General features: G+C 33.9%; 1 protein-coding gene, 1 non-coding gene and 2 pseudogenes across 4 annotated transcripts; 2 read left to right on the top strand and 2 right to left on the bottom strand.

The window, feature by feature from the left end:
- Nucleotides 1–598: 598 nt before the first annotated feature.
- Nucleotides 599–4,988, top strand: LOC143544607 (putative sulfate transporter 3.4). The gene is made up of 13 exons (XM_077036672.1): nucleotides 599–1,072; nucleotides 1,735–1,783; nucleotides 1,868–2,075; nucleotides 2,750–2,921; nucleotides 3,013–3,078; nucleotides 3,163–3,276; nucleotides 3,364–3,480; nucleotides 3,571–3,697; nucleotides 3,778–4,064; nucleotides 4,150–4,340; nucleotides 4,424–4,509; nucleotides 4,599–4,675; nucleotides 4,772–4,988. The coding sequence occupies exons 1-13, from the start codon at nucleotides 701–703 to the stop codon at nucleotides 4,913–4,915; spliced, it is 2,010 nt and encodes a 669-aa protein (XP_076892787.1). The 5' UTR covers nucleotides 599–700; the 3' UTR covers nucleotides 4,916–4,988.
- A 356-nt stretch (nucleotides 4,989–5,344) lies between these two features.
- LOC143544557 (uncharacterized) lies at nucleotides 5,345–9,487 on the bottom strand (annotated as a pseudogene). Its single transcript, XR_013137272.1, has 3 exons — nucleotides 9,226–9,487; nucleotides 8,112–8,329; nucleotides 5,345–5,439 (listed from the first exon to the last, which is right to left on the bottom strand). The product of XR_013137272.1 is annotated as an uncharacterized LOC143544557 (transcript).
- A 3,126-nt stretch (nucleotides 9,488–12,613) lies between these two features.
- TRNAR-UCG (transfer RNA arginine (anticodon UCG)) lies at nucleotides 12,614–12,687 on the top strand. The gene has a single exon. It is a non-coding gene; the product is annotated as a tRNA-Arg (tRNA).
- Nucleotides 12,688–13,238: 551 nt separating this feature from the next.
- On the bottom strand, nucleotides 13,239–17,671 carry LOC143544579 (MAR-binding filament-like protein 1-1; annotated as a pseudogene). Its single transcript, XR_013137274.1, has 4 exons — nucleotides 17,404–17,671; nucleotides 16,985–17,031; nucleotides 16,061–16,201; nucleotides 13,239–15,128 (listed from the first exon to the last, which is right to left on the bottom strand). The product of XR_013137274.1 is annotated as an MAR-binding filament-like protein 1-1 (transcript).
- Between the last annotated feature and the right edge of the window lie 291 nt (nucleotides 17,672–17,962).

The following is a 17,962-nucleotide window of genomic DNA, read 5'->3' as shown; positions in this document are numbered from 1 at the left end:
GGAATTTAAAAAATTAAGATGCGAAGCTTTTTCTCTATTATATTAATGTTAAATTCAAAATTAAAATAAAAAATTACATCCGTTGTTCATTGGTGTATACGAGATTTTTTAGAAAATTAAGTAGGCACCACAAAACGATCATGCATAACTTCATAATCTCAACTTAAACAACAACCACGTCAGTCAAAAATAGCTCGAGTGATAGAATTGGATGGCGACTTGGTGATTGATTACCCGATGCTCAAAATTCTAAAGGATAAACACGATAGCACGGTGTATCATGCTTTTTCATATGTGCCACCTCACCTCAGTCCTGTCACCCATCTCTCAAATGCAACATGTATAAAATAAACTCATTACAACACTAGCAAAAATATCTCTCATTCACATCTATCTACATGAGTACATGTTCAATAACCCCTTATCATGACTAAAAAAATATTATATCTTATAACAACTTTTCAATACAATTTGGAGGGATAAAACTTAGACAGGTGTTTTCTTCCATTCTCTGTCTACAGTATCAATCATCAAACCAAATATAACTTCCGCTTCCAAAAATACCCCTAACCCGCCCACCAAATTCCAATTCTACCCTCATCACACACCCCTATATAAACCCAAACCCTCACATTCTCTAATTACCACCAACCGAACTCACTCTCTCTTAATTCACCACCTTCTCACACACACGAATCTCATGGGCATAAATTCGAACCGGGTGGATCACTACTCGGGTTCTGGTCATGCAGGCCAAGTACACACGTGTCACAAGGAAACTGCTCCGGTTACCATAACCGTTTCCGGCGAAACAATGACGTCATTGACGGTGCATAGCGTTTGCTTGCCGCCGCAGAAGAGTACGTTGCAGAAACTCCGGCACCGGTTGTCGGAGGTATTCTTCCCCGACGATCCGCTCCATGGGTTTAAGAACCAGTCGAGTGTACGGAAAGTGATACTCGCGCTTCAGTTCTTCTTTCCGATTTTCGAGTGGGCGCCTAATTATAGTTTTACACTTCTGCGGTCCGACGTCGTTTCGGGACTTACTATTGCTAGTTTAGCGATCCCTCAGGTATACGCATTTACAAGTAGTTAGTTAGTTATAGTTACGATTATAATTAAAGATTTAAAGCAATAACACGGGTAACGGATTTTCATAATTGCACCAGAATTAATTAAGGAGAGAAAAGAAATGAAATAAAAACGAAAGATATAGAAATCCGTGTTCTCGAGTTCCAATGAAATGAAATAAAATTTTATGTGTTTGAGAATTTTCTCTCTAAATTTCTCGAATTTGAAAGAGAGAGAAAATAAGAAATGATTTTGATTTTCATTTCTTTTCTCTTTATTTATTTACTTAAAATTTGTGGATTACGATTTTTACTGGCTTACTCCCAGATCCTTTCACTTCCGTCGTTAAAATATGTGGTGTTTTCATAACGTAGCAAGTCATTTAACTAGTTACCGGTCTCTTACCAACATCATGATAATTTTAAAGCTACATAAATGTATATGTAATTTAAATTTAGAATGAAATATGAAATTATTTAATCTTTCGGTGATGTGGATTTGTCTCGTTAACAAAATTATTGATCGAGTTTGGAATAATTTCACATGACATGAATTCATAGTAAGGTTATTCACGATAAAAGTCTCATAAGAAACCAAAACGTTTTTCGTATTTTCTAAATGATTTAATCTTAAATTCTTAATATGTTAAATTTATTTTTGCAGGGAATTAGCTATGCAAAACTAGCAAACTTGCCTCCCATAATCGGGCTATGTGAGTTTCAAACTTATATATTATCTACTTAATAATTATGGATGTGATTTATAAAAACTAATTGAACTTTTATAAAATGACTAGACTCGAGCTTTGTGCCACCATTGATCTACTCTGTGCTTGGGAGTTCAAAACATCTAGCAGTCGGGCCTGTGTCAATAGCCTCGTTGGTTATGGGAACAATGCTAACCGAAGCAGTTCCATACAATCAAGATCCGGTTCTCTACTTGAAGTTGGCTTTTACAGCAACATTCGTTGCAGGTGTCTTTCAAGCATCATTAGGACTTCTTAGGTACGTTTTGCATGTTCATTGGTTACTTGTAAAACACGACTTAAAGATCATCTTACACCGTTGATCAAATGATTATTACCTTATTAGGATCTTTGTGTGTTGTATAAAAACTTAACCACCCTTAAATTTTTTTTTCATTATTTGAAAACACAATACATAGATAAAAAGGTACACCTCCTAAATAGGTGTTCCAAAAACACACTTTTTCAACAAAATTTTGGTAAAGATTGGATTCCTTAGTGATGAGAACATGATATGAGCTTTATGTAATGGTACAAAACTTTAATAAGGGAATATCCTTTGAGAACTAATAAAGGTGGCACATGTTTACAAATAAAGTGTTGCTTATACAAATATATTTTCTTCTTGTGCGTTATTGACTTCACTATTTCTACACAAATTAAAAATTCATTAGTAGTGGGAAATAATTCAAACAGTAAACATTCCATTCATATAGCCGGAATTAAAAATTCATTTTCTTGTAATATGACCTTGGAATTAATGCTGTAGAGTAGTTGAAACGAATGTAAAAATATCTTTTGACCCGGCTGAATAGTTTTAGTTCCGTTACTGGTGCTTTTGTAGTCAGATTCAACACGAATAGAAATAATAAACAGTTGATACAAATTTTTAACTGCAAATGCTATAAAACTTGCACTTTACTTGCTTTACAGATTAGGGTTTGTGATAGATTTCTTATCAAAGGCAACCCTTGTTGGATTCATGGCCGGGGCGGCGGTTATTGTATCCTTACAACAACTTAAAGGGCTACTCGGGATTGTTCACTTCACAACTAAAATGCAAATAATTCCCGTTTTATCGTCTGCCATTCAGCACGAAAACGAGGTATGCATCATACCATTGGCAATAATATATTTAGAATTTTAATTTGATTTATGAAAATTTTGTTTTCTAAGCTTATCTTGTATTTGTGCAGTGGTCTTGGCAAACGATTGTAATGGGCTTTTGCTTTTTGGCCTTTTTATTGGCTACAAGACATGTGGTAAGCATACAAGCCAAACCATAATAACCGGAAATATTAATGTACTAGTAGCTAATACATGCAAGGTACAACCGATCAATGCAGGGTATGCGAAAGCCGAAGCTTTTCTGGGTATCTGCAGCAGCTCCGTTGGCATCAGTCATCCTCTCCACCCTTTTAGTCACTCTTTTCAGATCAAAGCTTCATGGCATTGCAACTGTAAGTTTAACTTAAGCTCCTAAAGTTTCGTGCTTAAGCAGTTTAACCCCTCATGTTTTTAATACTATGAAAATCATTGTTTAACAGATTGGTCACCTGGAAAAAGGCTTGAATCCACCATCATCAAACATGCTGTATTTTCATGGCCAGTATCTAGGCGTGGCTATCAAAACCGGGATAATTACAGGAATATTATCGCTCACAGTACGTTTCAAGCATTGTTAGTTTGTACGTACAGTGCAAGTCAGTGACATGCATTGGAAGCTGACTGTGTTCTATATATATAACTCACAGGAAGGGATTGCAGTAGGAAGAACATTTGCTGCTTTGAATGATTACCAAGTTGATGGCAACAAAGAAATGATAGCCATTGGTCTTATGAACATGGCTGGTTCTTGTTCCTCCTGCTATGTCACTACAGGTAATGAACCTAATATAAATTTTAATGCTTTTTTTTAAACTTGTATATAAATTTATGGTTACTAAACTTATTTTATGCAGGCTCGTTTTCCCGATCTGCTGTGAATGCCAATGCTGGGGCTAAAACTGTGGTGTCAAACATCATAATGGCATCAACGGTGCTTGTAACGCTCCTGTTCTTGATGCCCCTTTTTCACTACACACCAAACCTAATTTTGGCGGCAATTATTATAACTGCTGTGGTGGGACTTATCGATTACCAGAGTGCAATTAAACTTTGGAAAGTTGATAAACTTGATTTTCTAGCTTGTTTATCTTCATTTCTTGGTGTTCTCATGATTTCAGTCCCAATCGGTCTTGCAATCGCGGTAATCTTTCATACATAACTTCTTTGTTTTCTTTGAGAATTATTGTATGATTATTTTGTCTTAACATTGTCTTTGTTTGTCATAGGTTGGGGTTTCGGTTTTCAAGATTCTGTTACATGTCACAAGACCAAACACGGGTGTTTTGGGAAACATCCCAGGAACTCAGATTTACCAAAATGTGAATAGATACAGAGAAGCAAACAGAGTCCCTTCTTTTGTAATACTTGGAATTGAGGCACCTATCTACTTTGCAAACTCCACTTATTTACAAGAAAGGTATGACATATACAACTATTGATGCATAAGATGTAATTTGGAAATGCATTTCAAGTAGTTAAAAGTTGAGTTTTATGTTGCAGGATATTGAGATGGATCAGAGAAGAGGAAGAGTGGTTAGCAGCCAATAATGGCAATTCTTTGAAATGTGTAATTATAGACATGACTGGTAAGTTGAAATTTTTTTACATTTATGTATTTCATAAGCTTTTAGTCTTCATAATCTAAGTATATATTGTTTTTGGTCTAAATTTGCAGCTGTCACCGGCATTGACACTAGTGGTCTTGCAATGATGAAAGAGCTTAAAAAAATGCTAGAAAAGCGTTCGCTTCAGGTTAGCTTCTAATAACCCGAACCGTATATAAAAGTATATCTGTTAATACTATCAATATAAAAGCATAACATGTGTCGGCTTGTAATGCAAATGCAGTTAGTGTTGGCAAATCCAGGAGGGAGTGTGATGGAAAAGCTACACCAATCAAACATATTGGATTCATTCGGGTTGGAAGGTGTGTACCTGACGGTCAATGAAGCCGTGGCAGACATATCATCATCATGGAAATCACAGCCATGACAAAAAGAGATTAGAAGTCTAAAATCATCGAATCAGTTTCTTTTATTTTAATTTGTAGGTTAGGAAGAGGGGGTGTAACGAATAATTGGTATGTAATGCTTAAGTGAGTCTGTGCTTAATGCTTAAGTGGCATGTAAAAGTCACAAGCTATAAGCTTCTTTTTTCTATAACGAATAATTATCTTAACATTTACTTATGAATGGGTCAATCTCAGTTATGTTTGATCTCAGTCCAGTTAAATTATAAAAGTTAGCTAAAAGAGAATCTGAGTCAACTACGTCAAAGACGTCAAACATGTTGAAAATCATCTAAAGTTGACTTTCATGCGCGCTGTAAAACTTTTAAACCATGTTTAGCACATAAGATAAGATCAAACTGCAAACAAGCTTCAAATAATGAATCAACATTGTCTCTATATACCAAAATTTACACCTACTCTTTAACCAAAAACCTATGCATTCATCCCGAGACTACACTAAAGCCTACTTCATGCAATCATGAGCTTGTTTTCATCTGTCAAACACCTGCATGACAAATACCATCAAAACTAATTATGCTTGTTTGTAATTGTAGTATATGAAAACAATATTATTTTACTAGAGGCTGAAGATGGTCAGGGTGGGTTGAAACGAGTCATTTTTAGGTACGGGCTGTAAATAAATAAATTTAGCAACATGCTACTCCCTTTCTAGCGAAACTTTGACTTGACCCGTTTGACGTATTTCAGATAAGACAAAACCCAAATCAATCAATCAATTCGTTAGTAAAATAGTTAGAAATTCCATCTAGATATTTTGCACCCACAAAACGGAGGAAAAATTATTATAAAACAGCAGGGACAAAAGAATATAGCCAAAAGTAGAAGACAATAGCCATTGAAAATTTCCTCCCATTTGATGAGGATTTATTCTTAAAGTAAACAATTACCTTTGCATCTTCCTTTAGCTGATTATACTTGTTTAATTTATATGGGATGATTTTGAAATGCATTTAGTGTTTACAACATATAAGTTAATATTTCTATATAAACAATATGCCGTTGATCATGAGTAACGACCAGTCACGTGTTATCAATTTAATAAAAGAACAAAGTTCCATTGCGTACTTATTTATTTCAATATTCTTAGCTTTTCTTTCCTATAGAAAAACCTTACCGACTAAACTATCGTTCAATAAGATTCGAGTTTATGATTATCTTATTCTAAATGAGTATTTGGTTTAGTTTTATGACTATTAGCTCAGATGAGGATAGACTGGGAATCATAAAGGTTTCATATTCTGTTTCAATATCATAATCATTTGTTTTGATCATTAATCAAAGAACATAATATTCAATTTCTCAAGTTTCGATGATATTATTATATACCTATTTCCCTGTAAGTCCACAAAAAATTAAATATAGAAGATAAGTACTCTACATCCTATGAAATTTGCAATCTACTCACTTTGCAGTTCCTTGTATTAACTGCATTACTTTCCTTTTAGCATATATTCAAGCTATTCACTTTATCTTGCAATAAATTGATGGTAATAGATTGGATCAATATATGAGAGACTAGAACATTTTACCAAACTACATATCAAGTCCATTGTTGTGGAAGGCTTAGAGAAAAGAGCCAAAGATAGGGTTGCTGATTGGGTTTATTATTTTATTATTCAGGTAGTTCAGGCTTTTAATGCAGGATAGTGGATCCAGTAAGTAACCGATCTGTATCACAATTGGGTTCAGTTTATCAGGTTCGCCGGGTCGGGTTATTTAGGTATTCTAGGTTGGGTAGAATTTGTTGATAAGTTCATAACAAACTTACTTTTTGTTATCTTTTTTGAGAGTTAACAAATTTTTGTTACAACTTTTTAAGATATTTTGTTATCAAATTTTAAAACTTTTGGATAAAAAACAGATTTTTAGCCAAAAATTTATAGCAATTAAAAACGCAAACAAACAAAAAGATGTTAAACCATCAACTTTGAAGATTGCTTAAACAATCGTTAGCAAATCTTAAAATTTGTAACGAAAATTTATTAACAACTTTTAAAGCGATAATCAAAAAGGCTTTGTTATCAATTTATTAACAAAACTGTCCAAATCCGAACTGCCCGAATAACCTGACCCAACGAACCTGATAACTGAACAACCCCGACCAGATTGTAATACAAATCAGTTATCTGATACAATATAATACACAAAAAACCCAACCTGAACTATCCGAAACCCAAACAACACGCGTAGGGGTGATTTTAGGAGACATTTGATTTACTAGTGAATATATGTATTCATCTGTGAATACAATATCTGTGAAATCATTAAGAATTTAAGACAATACACTATTTATACGCCTGTTCATGGATTGTGGACTGTACCAAACCGCTAGAAACTGGGTTGGCCAATTAGTAAAAATACCAAGCCCGCTAACAGAAACGTATTAATCGACCCTAGTTCGGTCGGTCGGTCGGTTATCTGGGTTAGACCAAAATCGCAATATGTGCATTAAAAGCCATTGGTTATCGACATTATACATGACCTTCATGCATTAAAAACCATGGCAGTCATGCAGATCTTCCTATGTAAATCCATTAAGAAAAGTATTAACTTCATTTGACACGGGTACTTTATAGCTATCTGCAAAGACCACAGTACTTACAGTAACCTTTATTAATGTTAAAGATAAACTACACAATTCCTAGAAACATTGTAAGTGAACTTAAGATTATTTGTATACTTTTCAAAAATTAAGATTATTTGTATACTTTTCCCAGACGCGGAATGTTTTTCATTTAGAAATGAAATAATAAAAAGAAACTAAGAATGCCAGCACACGATAATCCAACATCCCTAACATCAATACCATATATGCAATATTCACAGTAAAAAAACATGTTCGATGACATAAATGCCCTTCAAATTTTTGAATAGACAAACATTTTAATCTATTAAGTATAATACTTTTGGCACTTCATCAACAGTATTGTTTGTTTTTACAAAATATTTCAAGGCATTTTGGGCATTTTGGGATGTATACTTGGGTGCCCTATAGAGTAGTTACAATATATGTGTGACTTTACTGATATAACTTATATACTTGGTGGCCTTTACATATACACTATCACAAAAAGAACATATATTTATCATACATTCTAGAAAGGAAAAAGGTAAATAAAAAATAACATCAAATTGTAATTTAAGAAATTCACTTACTTGATCTGAGTCTTGAAATGGGAATTTCTCGTAATTCACGTTTTATACATAAATACTCTCCCAACAAAGCCATTATTGCCAATCCCATACCGTTGACAGCCCTTGATGAAGGCCAGCCTTCATATAAGATGCATATGCTTAAATGGATTATGTAAAGTGTGGCTAAAAAATCTACACACTTTTTTGCTCTTTCAATCCAATAAAGCAAGAAACCAGCTCTGTTAAACATTCAAAATAAATAAAGGCCAAAAGTTGCTTAAACAAACTCCATAAATTTCTTGTTACGATTTCATGTAGTGATTTTAAAGGCAAAATAAGAAAAATTACATGAAACAGAAACGAGCTTCAAAGGTTCAACTGATTTTACTTGTAAATTGTCGATGTAGCACTGGTTAAGTGCAAATGCATATGTACAGAAAGCAAACAAAGAAAAAACTAGTTTACGAGTATAGAAATGTTTTTATATAGAAATTAAAACCAAATAATAAATGTGACATCAGACGCCACGAATACATATACATATACACCAAAATGCCACACAGATATCATATAAACAACTTTTGAGCAACCAGCAAAAAGGGTATGCTTAGGTTGAACAAGTCATCTGTTGGTGATAATAAGTAACTTGGTTGTTAAAATTGGGAAAATTGTAAAGTTTCTTTCTAGTAGTTTGTCATACTTAATACTTCTGAGAAAATATTGGTAAAGTTTAAATACACAAAACAATCAAATCATATAGCATCTCTTCATGACCTGAGAGTAGTTAGACCTTACATCAATGGCAAAATCACATCATACTGTATCTATAGTTGAGTTAACATAAATCATACCATAGTCTATAAACATTATAAATGATTGCATGCGCCTTCGGTAAGTATCAATTAGTAACAAAATTTGAATATAAACATAGTGCATGACAAGGAACCTAGCACCGATACTTTCATATCTATAATATAATTATATAACAGCTGAAAACCAGTTTATATTTGTCTTATGTCAATAACAGTGGCAATAACAATAAAAGATTATCAGTGCAGATATAAACAGTTTTAATAAGGCAAAAACATGTTGCAAACTGTATCAATTTTATTCTAGCAAGTTCAGAATATATTACAGCTTAGCATCAACATTAAGCACAAAATTGGGAAAACTGAGAATAAAGGAAGCGATAACGTAGCAGCCAGTAACGGTGGAGAGAGTGATGGTCGCATAGTCAAAGAAGTAAGCAAGGCTCATTCTGGAAACCCTAGTTCCTACAAGTGGCGTCATGAAGACTCCAAGTGTGAGGTAATACAAGCACTGGATGCAAACAATTTGAGCTACAATTTGCCATGGATCCCATACTGATGTGCCGTAGAACATGATTGCGAGCTCCGATTTAAGCTTCACGCGATAACAGATATAATCAATCATGGATCGGAAGAACCCTAGAAGTGTAGTTATGAATGATACTACTGTTATTTTGTTCATTGCATTACACACCAGGTATGTATGCCATTGAAATATATATATATAGATGTCGGTAATCTAAATACGAACGTGACTACACACAACTTCCTCTAGAACAAAATAATATGTTTTTCGATATGTTTAATACAATGATGTTGGATAAGTTTTATGAGAGAGATATTGCACTAACGGTGACGACAGTGTAAAGATAAACCGAATTGCTCTTGTGAAAAGAACAATGGGGGTCCAAGACAAAATTACACGTTCAATTGAATTTCAAAACATGATAACTATTGTGATAAAGCACTTGTCACATTTCCTATCCAACAAGACTAATCGCTTGATCATACGATTAATTCTGGTTAAATATATACTCACCCTTTAAAAGGCATATCAAGCGATTACTCACCCAACAAATAAATTTAGTATACTTTTGCATTATTAATTTAGTTGCTTATGCTTTCAAAAGGCATAGATTGAATCCTTTAAAAAAAAAAGAATAACAATTAATAATGCAAAAGCAACTAAATTCAAGTTAGTATACTTTTAACTAGATTTATCCATTGCGTTTCGCGGCGGAGCAAAACATATCATAGCCAATACATTTATTATTTATTATATTTATTGAGCAAAGATGAGCCAAAACTAATTCGTATCTTTTTAATATTCGGCTTTGAACCCAATGCTTCCCCAAAGTTTTAAAACTAATTGTTTTATGAGAATTTCCTTTGATATAAACTAGAAATTTTCCCGTCACGTGTTGCGGCGAGGACACGTTTTATTAAAGACGCATACATCAGGTTTGTGTCAGGTATATTAATCGTCCGTGAGTGAATTTCGCAAGTCCACAAAGGACACCACATTGCCCATATAAGCATTCCTACAAACTTTAATTCATTAGTTCGTCTAAAGGCTGGGTTTTGCGAGTTCACCCACCATCCTAGTCACAAATCATAGTCGCCGTTCTTGAAATTGTCGGCCTACACACTCAAATACAAAAACACAAATTTTAGCCTATCCTAAACCTCAAAACTGTGAACCATGAACTGGTTAACTTTAATGACCATAATTTTGAGGTTTAATCAAGATCCACAAACAAAAGTTTTATGAGATTAATAATCAACTACATAAAACTTTAATCAAGATCCACAAACAAAAGTCTAAACCAAAATCAAAGAATGCCGAAAGTAACATTGTTTTCTCTAATAAACAAAAAAAAAAAGACCTAAAACAAAGCAACTCAACAATTTATAATCTAGAATAACAAAAAATTAAAATCAGGCAACATTAGTAATGCTTCTGTATATCCATGAGAGAAATAAATAAAAACAAATTTTCATCAAATTTATAGCATTTATAGTATTAACAATTTTTAACAATTTATAGTTAGTCCAAAAATAAATCACAGTGCAATTTTATCAAAACCCTAACAAACAATAACTGTAAAGCAAGAAAACCAAACAGTACACATAAAACAGGTTTAGATGAGTTTCATTTCCTGGGCGCGAGTGGTGAGGTAAGTGCAGGCAGATCATTGGCTCCTCTAAAAGTGAAAGCTACGGTTGTCGCACCTCACACCCAGTGTGTGGGTCTGTGGTTTCAAATTGAAACTGGCATGAGCCCATTTATAATAACCGAAATCCACAGGGTAAATTCCTCCATTACTGAGAAGATACGAATGAAAAACAAAAAATAACCATCCATACGACCACCATATGAACCACATATTAACTAATATTAAATGACTAATTAGGTAAACGACTATTTTTATGTATTATAAAAAAAGTAAAATGCACAATTTAAGAGCAAACTAAAGAATGTTGCTGACCACATAAATGATGTTGCTGAAGATAATAAACGAAAACATAGCAAGCTAAAAGGCCTGCACATACAAAAGCCAAAACAGAGCAAATCGAGGAAACAAAATGCAGTTAGGCCAGTTTACCGCCAGCCAATATAATAAAATAACAACAAATTTAATTTTAGAAGTTAGTGAAGACTGCAAGCCAAATAACCCCCTAATGCACAGACAACCCGGTTCTCCGAATCAAATCATAACATAAGTAATCACGTAAGCAAAACGGGTAAAAGCTTTTACGTAAGTGACTGAATTAATTAATGCAGAAAACAGAAATTGGGAAGAAATCTTAACCTAACGCAGGTAAGATATTGTAGTCAATTGAACACTATAGAGAAGAGAAGAAATTACCAGGAAATTGTTATCTTATGGAGTAGGCAACACTCTGAAATATGATGTAGTTGAATTGAGACAAAAGAGTGGCTGTGATAGCATGTGCAACAGGAGCACGCAAAGGTAGTTGTAACACATGCTTAAAAAGTAGTGGGTGGTCAAGCACAGTAGCAAAATGAGAGACAACCGCAGGTCAACAATTAATATATATATATATATAATTGGATAACACAAAATTTAAAACTTATAGCGCCCTTAACCAATTTGCTTCTTATTAATTTTCGGCTTTGAACTCGATACTTCCCCAAAGTTTAGAAGCTAATTGTTGTATGAGAGAATTACATTTTATGTAAATCAGACAACAAAAATATAAAACATATGAGCTAAACTTGAAGCATTACAAATTTTATGGCTAAAGTACACAAATGTAAAATATAAACAGCTAAAACTGAAAAACTACTGTAAACTTTCGGTTTTCAATTATAATTATATGTAGTATAATTATTTACTCCTTTTGTGTTGTGTATTCATATTTCATGTCAACAAGGATTATTGGTGACATTATCGTGAGTTTGTGATTGATGGTGATTGGTGAATATTTTCAATTGCGATAATCATTGCTATGCTTTTCACAACTAAAATGCTAGGGTTATTTGCGTAGCAATATGACTTGGTGTTTATGTGTAGTATATAATATACTTTACTTGCACATGAATTTATAGTGTTTCCCCTTTTATTTTATATGTCGCTATAATTTGAGCAGGCACCCTAACAGTCTATCACCACACTCTTATTTTAGTTCTTGAAACAGTATTTGGTAAACATATATAAAGTTATTACTTTTCAGTGACTAACATCAAAAGACCGCATAGCGCAGTGGATTAGCGCGTTTGACTTCGGATCAAAAGGTCGTGGGTTCGACTCCCACTGTGGTCGATTATCTTTTGTACTATTTTTTTATTGTGTACGCCTTTTACAACTTTCCATTTTGATTTTTTTAAAATACTACTTTATAATCTATCGATCGAAAGTTTATAAAGATTGAATTTGTAGTGATAAGTTTTCTAATTAAAATTTTATAAGTTGCTTACTTTATGTTATTTCTCTTGGGCATTATATATTGCATCTAGGATGGTTCAAGAACATAATCGAGCCAGGTATGGCAAGCTCGAGCACGACTTCTTTCTTAAACAAGTTTGCTCAGCTCGAAACGTTCAGCCGAGCTGAAAATTTAAACTCCAACTCAACTAACTAGTTTACAAACTGAGCTGGCGCATGGTTTGACGAGCCGATTGCCTTTTCATAGAAAGTGTACATTTCAAGATCTGGTTAGTTAACTGCATCTTTCTAGTTCCTCAAAATACTATTAGAGAAGGACCTGTTCCCAGTATCGAGACAATACTTTCAGACCCACCAGACTCAGTTCTATCCGGATTTTAGACCGTTCAGCATCCTTGTATCAACAAAAGAGTAGTTTTACTTTTTTATGTTTTATTTTTAACAAAAATAAGGCAGAAAGTTACAAATGCTACATTGCTACATCTAAAATCTACTCTCCAAGAATCAAATATTACAAATACACCCCTCAACTTCTAAGCAATCTTCAAGATTCATTCTGTTGTGATACCACCTTCTTCCTCCTCCTCCTCCCAACTTTCTTCACAGCAGCTGCCTTTTCATCAATTTCATCTTCACTTTCACTTCCATTATTATTATTAATATTATTATTCACCTCTTTTGCAGTTTCATCTTCACTCCCACTTCTATTCTTGTTAACCTTCCTTGTGCGTTTTGAATAACTCGGCTCGTTTCTTAATCTCAAAATCTCGCCTTTTGCAACTGCTAATTCCTTCTCCAGCTTACTTCCTTTCTTATCCAAATGCTCCCGCTCTTTTCCTAATTTCACAATCATACTATGAGCATCCTCCATGTTTTCTCGGGCTTCTTGAATGGCCCGTTTCTGTTCATCAAGAGATTTGTACAGAACTTCTTTTTCCTCTTCAAGACTGGAAATCTTGGTTTTTGAAACCTCCAGTTCCCGGGTTAGAATCTTGGTGTTTTGATTCATCTCATCGAGTGCCTTTGTTGCTTCTTCTAAATCGGTTTCCATTGACTTTCTTGACTCCCTGTCTTCCAAAATCTCGGCTTTTAAAGAGTTGACTTTTTTAGTCAAAGACCCGACATGTTTCTTCTCTTCTTTAAGCTCGTGACTTAAATTTTCGAGCTTTTTATACGTCTCCACTAATTCTTTACTTAAACTGTCACGGGTTTCTGATATTTCTTCGAGTTAATTCTTCCTTTGTTTCTAAATAAGCATCTTTAGTTGACCCGAGTTCATAAGTCAACATTTCAACAGTTTGTTTTAAACGATTGATGTTTTCCTGTAATGCGGCTTTAGTTTCAAAAAACTCAGTTTGAACTCTAGAAAGTTGTTCCTCAAGGTTCTTGCATGTATCCCGAGAATGTTCTAGAAATCCTGCCAGCTCAACAACCTCGTTTCTCGTGTCCTCTAGCGTTTTTTGTACACCCTGAAGCTCGTTTTCAAGACTTTTGACTTTCCCCACTTCAACATCCAAAGTGTTCCTTAAACCGTCTCTTTCATAGGTCAACTTATTGACTAATTCTTCTTTGTTTACCAATTCGGTTGAAGTCAACTCAACCTTTTCTTTAAGCTCTTCAAGTCTCATTTCACTTTCTTCCAAAAGCTTGGCATCAGAATCCGCTTGCTTTTCTGATTTAATCTTCAACTCATTATACTCACTTTTATAATATTCCAATTCTCTGAAAATAACGTCTTTTTCATCACTTAAAGAACGAATTTGGGCATTCAGATCATCAAGATTTGAAATTTTCAATTCTAATTCTTTCTCAAGTTTAAAAATCTCTTCTTTCAGCTTTTCGATCTTTGACTTTGACCCGCTCAACTCAGCCACGGTTTCTTCATATGTAGAACTCAGTTTCTTGAACTCGGATTCTTTAACAGCAAGCGCAGAACTAACATTTGCAAGATTGTCTTCTTTATCTTTGATCTCGGAGTTAAGAAAGTTTATCCTTTCTTGCAGGACCTCAATGGAAGAAAGCTTATCCTTTAACTGTATTTTAAGTTCTTTTTCATCAGAAGCTTCTTTTAGGTCAACCGTAAGACGGTCAATCTGGGTTTCAAGTTCTTCAATTAATTTCTTCTCTTTTCGAAGCTCTTGTCCTAACCCGTTGACCGTGCTATTTGCTGAACTTAACTGACTCATTAAAGATTGCTTTTCTTGATTTGACTTCTTTATTTGCTCGTTCTTTTCTTCATTTAATTTCTGTAGTTTTGAATCATAACTTTTTTGCAATGACACAATTGCAGCTTCCTTTTCTGCCAGTTCGGATTTTATCTGCATGATTATAGGAAAAATGTAAGCTTACTTTGACTTATTACGTCAAACAGATTGCTTTTACTTCTACATCACCAATAATTAGTTTAAACAGACTTTCAAATAGCCCCTATATTAGTTTTATAAAAGAAGCCATTTAGAAAATATTTGAAGAATTGGTTTAGTTTACAATTAGGCCTGTAAACGAGCCAAGATTCGTTTAATCTTCTTTTCACCTCAAAATTCAAGAATCGATTTAGTTTCCAATTAGGCCTGTAAACAAACCGAACGTTCAGTGAACCGTTCGGAGGGAAGTTCACCAAGCGTTTGTTTATCTAATAAACGAACGAACATGAACACACGTCTTGATCGTTCATTTACGTTCGTGAACGTTCCTACATTTATGTCTGTTTAAGTTTGATATAGTATATATTCATTTTAAATTTTTAGGCCCATTACAATTTATTCTAGTTTACAAAATTAAGATATCACTCATTACAATTTAGTCTATAGTTTTATTATTTTTTTAGGCCCAACAGACTGATGTTCACCGTTCACGTTTACTATTGATGGTGTATAACGCGTGGATTCGCAATAATACTTTTGAGCTATGAAAGTGACTCAAGAAACTGAGGTTGAGATCAACAAAACAACTTTCATGCTTAGAGATAATAGAAAAGATATCCCAATAATATTATTCATCAAATAGCTTAAATGCATCTAGTAAAATTACTGTATTGTAGCTAAATACATAAACCAATATAGAAATAATAATAAGTTACACTAAATTAAGGTTCATACTTTAAAGTTATTAATAAGAAAACTCCTGTATAGTTCTGTCAACACCCACAAATGTTTATTGCATTGTTTCGCTCACAAGTCGCGAATGCACTTTCGAACAGTTATGCTTGTTTATGTCCATTTATCTATATTTTTAATAGTTAACGGCTTACAGATTCAATTGTGGCAATGTTAGCTGACTTTTCCTTCTGAGCCAATGCATAAAAAGCGCCAAGCACGCCAGAAGCAATTATCCCAAGTCCGCTCGAAAGCGTAAGAAAAGGGTTTGATGATGCCTTTCCCTGAGTTTGTACCTAAGAGACAAGAAAATCATCTGAATGTGCTTTAAATAGGATATAAACTAAATGAAATACAAAAGAACTTTCTACTGTTTGCCATGTTTAGTGACCAACTTTTAGTTAGGTGTAAAATAGAAACTGGCAACATTAAATTACCAATTTTAGCAACCAAATTACATATTATTACAGATTGCAGGAAAGAATGGCATGTTCAACAGTCATATTTTATTCTTCTTCTGGTATTTAAACCTTTCTTACATGACATCTTATTAATCCTTCTCGTGTAGATGTATATGTCGCGTGGCGTTTGATGATACATTTGTTAATTTTTATAGATAGGCACATAACTTTTTGAGAAATTATGCAAGCAGCAAACTGCACACAAGATAGCAATACTAAATTAAGGGGTGATTGTGTTAATGTAGAAAAACTACAGATTTAAAAATGTAAATCTTTTTCCCAGTTGTTTTTTTTACAAAATACCATTTTTTTTCCAAACTTGCAAATAATATCTTTCTTATCTTTTCACAAAATCATCTTTTGCATACGTAGCAATTGGCACGACGTATACCTCATCAGCTGTCTACATATGCCACATCATTAACTTACATGCAGTTAAAATGAGGTCGGCTGCTAAAATAGGTAATAAATTCCAAGTCGGTTTCTATTTTGCGCCTAACTTAAAGTTGCTTGCTAAAAATGAAAAGAGGAGTAACGTCAGTATCTATCTAGTGCACTGTGCCCTTTAAAACATTATAAGAAGTAAAATTTTAACAAGATCAAGTAAAACTTACTGACTTCTGCCTCCGCTATTTGATTAAGCGCCTGTACCCTTGCAGAATTTTCTGAAACATTGCATAATCAAGAAAGAATTAGTACATGTTAAATTAACACTTAAGCATTCACTGTGCAATATATATATATATTGTCATGAAAGTAGGGTCTAGTTGACTATATTTTTATTCATTTTTTAAGATAAGATTTAGGGGATTTTGTTGAGAGTAGTTGAGAATCATAACACCATAAATTTCAAGAAAAAACAATGACCTAACCTAATCACCAAGTTACACTACAGAGTCAAGATTCAACAACCCAATTACCTATATATTCATAAATGAAGCTAAAAATACATAAACCCTAGATGCATTTTGTAAGAAGAATTAGGGGAAAGTAAAAAACGTGTAAAATATTGAAAATTAAGTTGAAATTCAACATACCGGATGCTTCATCATCAGCAGCAAGATTCTGAAAAGCTGTTGCCTTGAGATTCAAGAAGGGAATAAAAGAAATACCCATGAACAGAATCGCTCTTCTCTGGCGGAAACCGTCGTCGTTGGGTTGGTGGTGTCGTATACAAGCGTAGACTCTTGTTGATTGAGTGAAATCATGTGGCTTTTTACGGCAAGAATGGAACAAAAGGGGTAGTGAAGATGAAGAAAGAGAGTGTAAAGGGGAAGAAGAGGTTCCCATTGCAAACCCCATCATCAAATGAAATGAAATCAGGTTATGATTTGATTGCGTTTGTGTTATCTTTCAGTTTGCTACTTCTCAGTGTCAGTGTCGAATGCTGTATGTACTGTTCATGTGTGTTAACGATTGGTGATTGGTTTTTTCCGGACCTAAAAACGAGTTTATCCCGACCCGACCTATTTAAATGATTCGTTGATCGTTAAGAAGTAAACTTTCTTTTAATACTATATGGATGCACGCGCGATGCAGCGGAAAACACAGACCGTTGGGAATTGTTCGGTTTCAATTTTTAACGGGTCAGTTTCG

This window comes from Bidens hawaiensis, unplaced genomic scaffold (genome assembly GCF_021521415.1).
Source record: "Bidens hawaiensis isolate Kalapana, Puna unplaced genomic scaffold, B.hawaiensis_p1.1 tig00013629_1, whole genome shotgun sequence".
Taxonomy (NCBI): domain Eukaryota; kingdom Viridiplantae; phylum Streptophyta; class Magnoliopsida; order Asterales; family Asteraceae; genus Bidens; species Bidens hawaiensis.
This window is presented reverse-complemented; position numbering and strand designations above follow the sequence as displayed.

What these genes read in the sequence shown, in the direction of transcription:
- LOC143544607 (XM_077036672.1), top strand. Translation starts at nt 701, where the DNA reads ATGGGCATAAATTCGAACCGGGTGGATCACTACTCGGGTTCTGGTCAT. An exon ending in AGCTTCATGGCATTGCAACT is followed by an intron (nt 3,277 to 3,363) that starts GTAAGTTTAACT and finishes ATTGTTTAACAG; the next exon opens with ATTGGTCACCTGGAAAAAGG. An exon ending in CAGGAATATTATCGCTCACA is followed by an intron (nt 3,481 to 3,570) that starts GTACGTTTCAAG and finishes TATAACTCACAG; the next exon opens with GAAGGGATTGCAGTAGGAAG.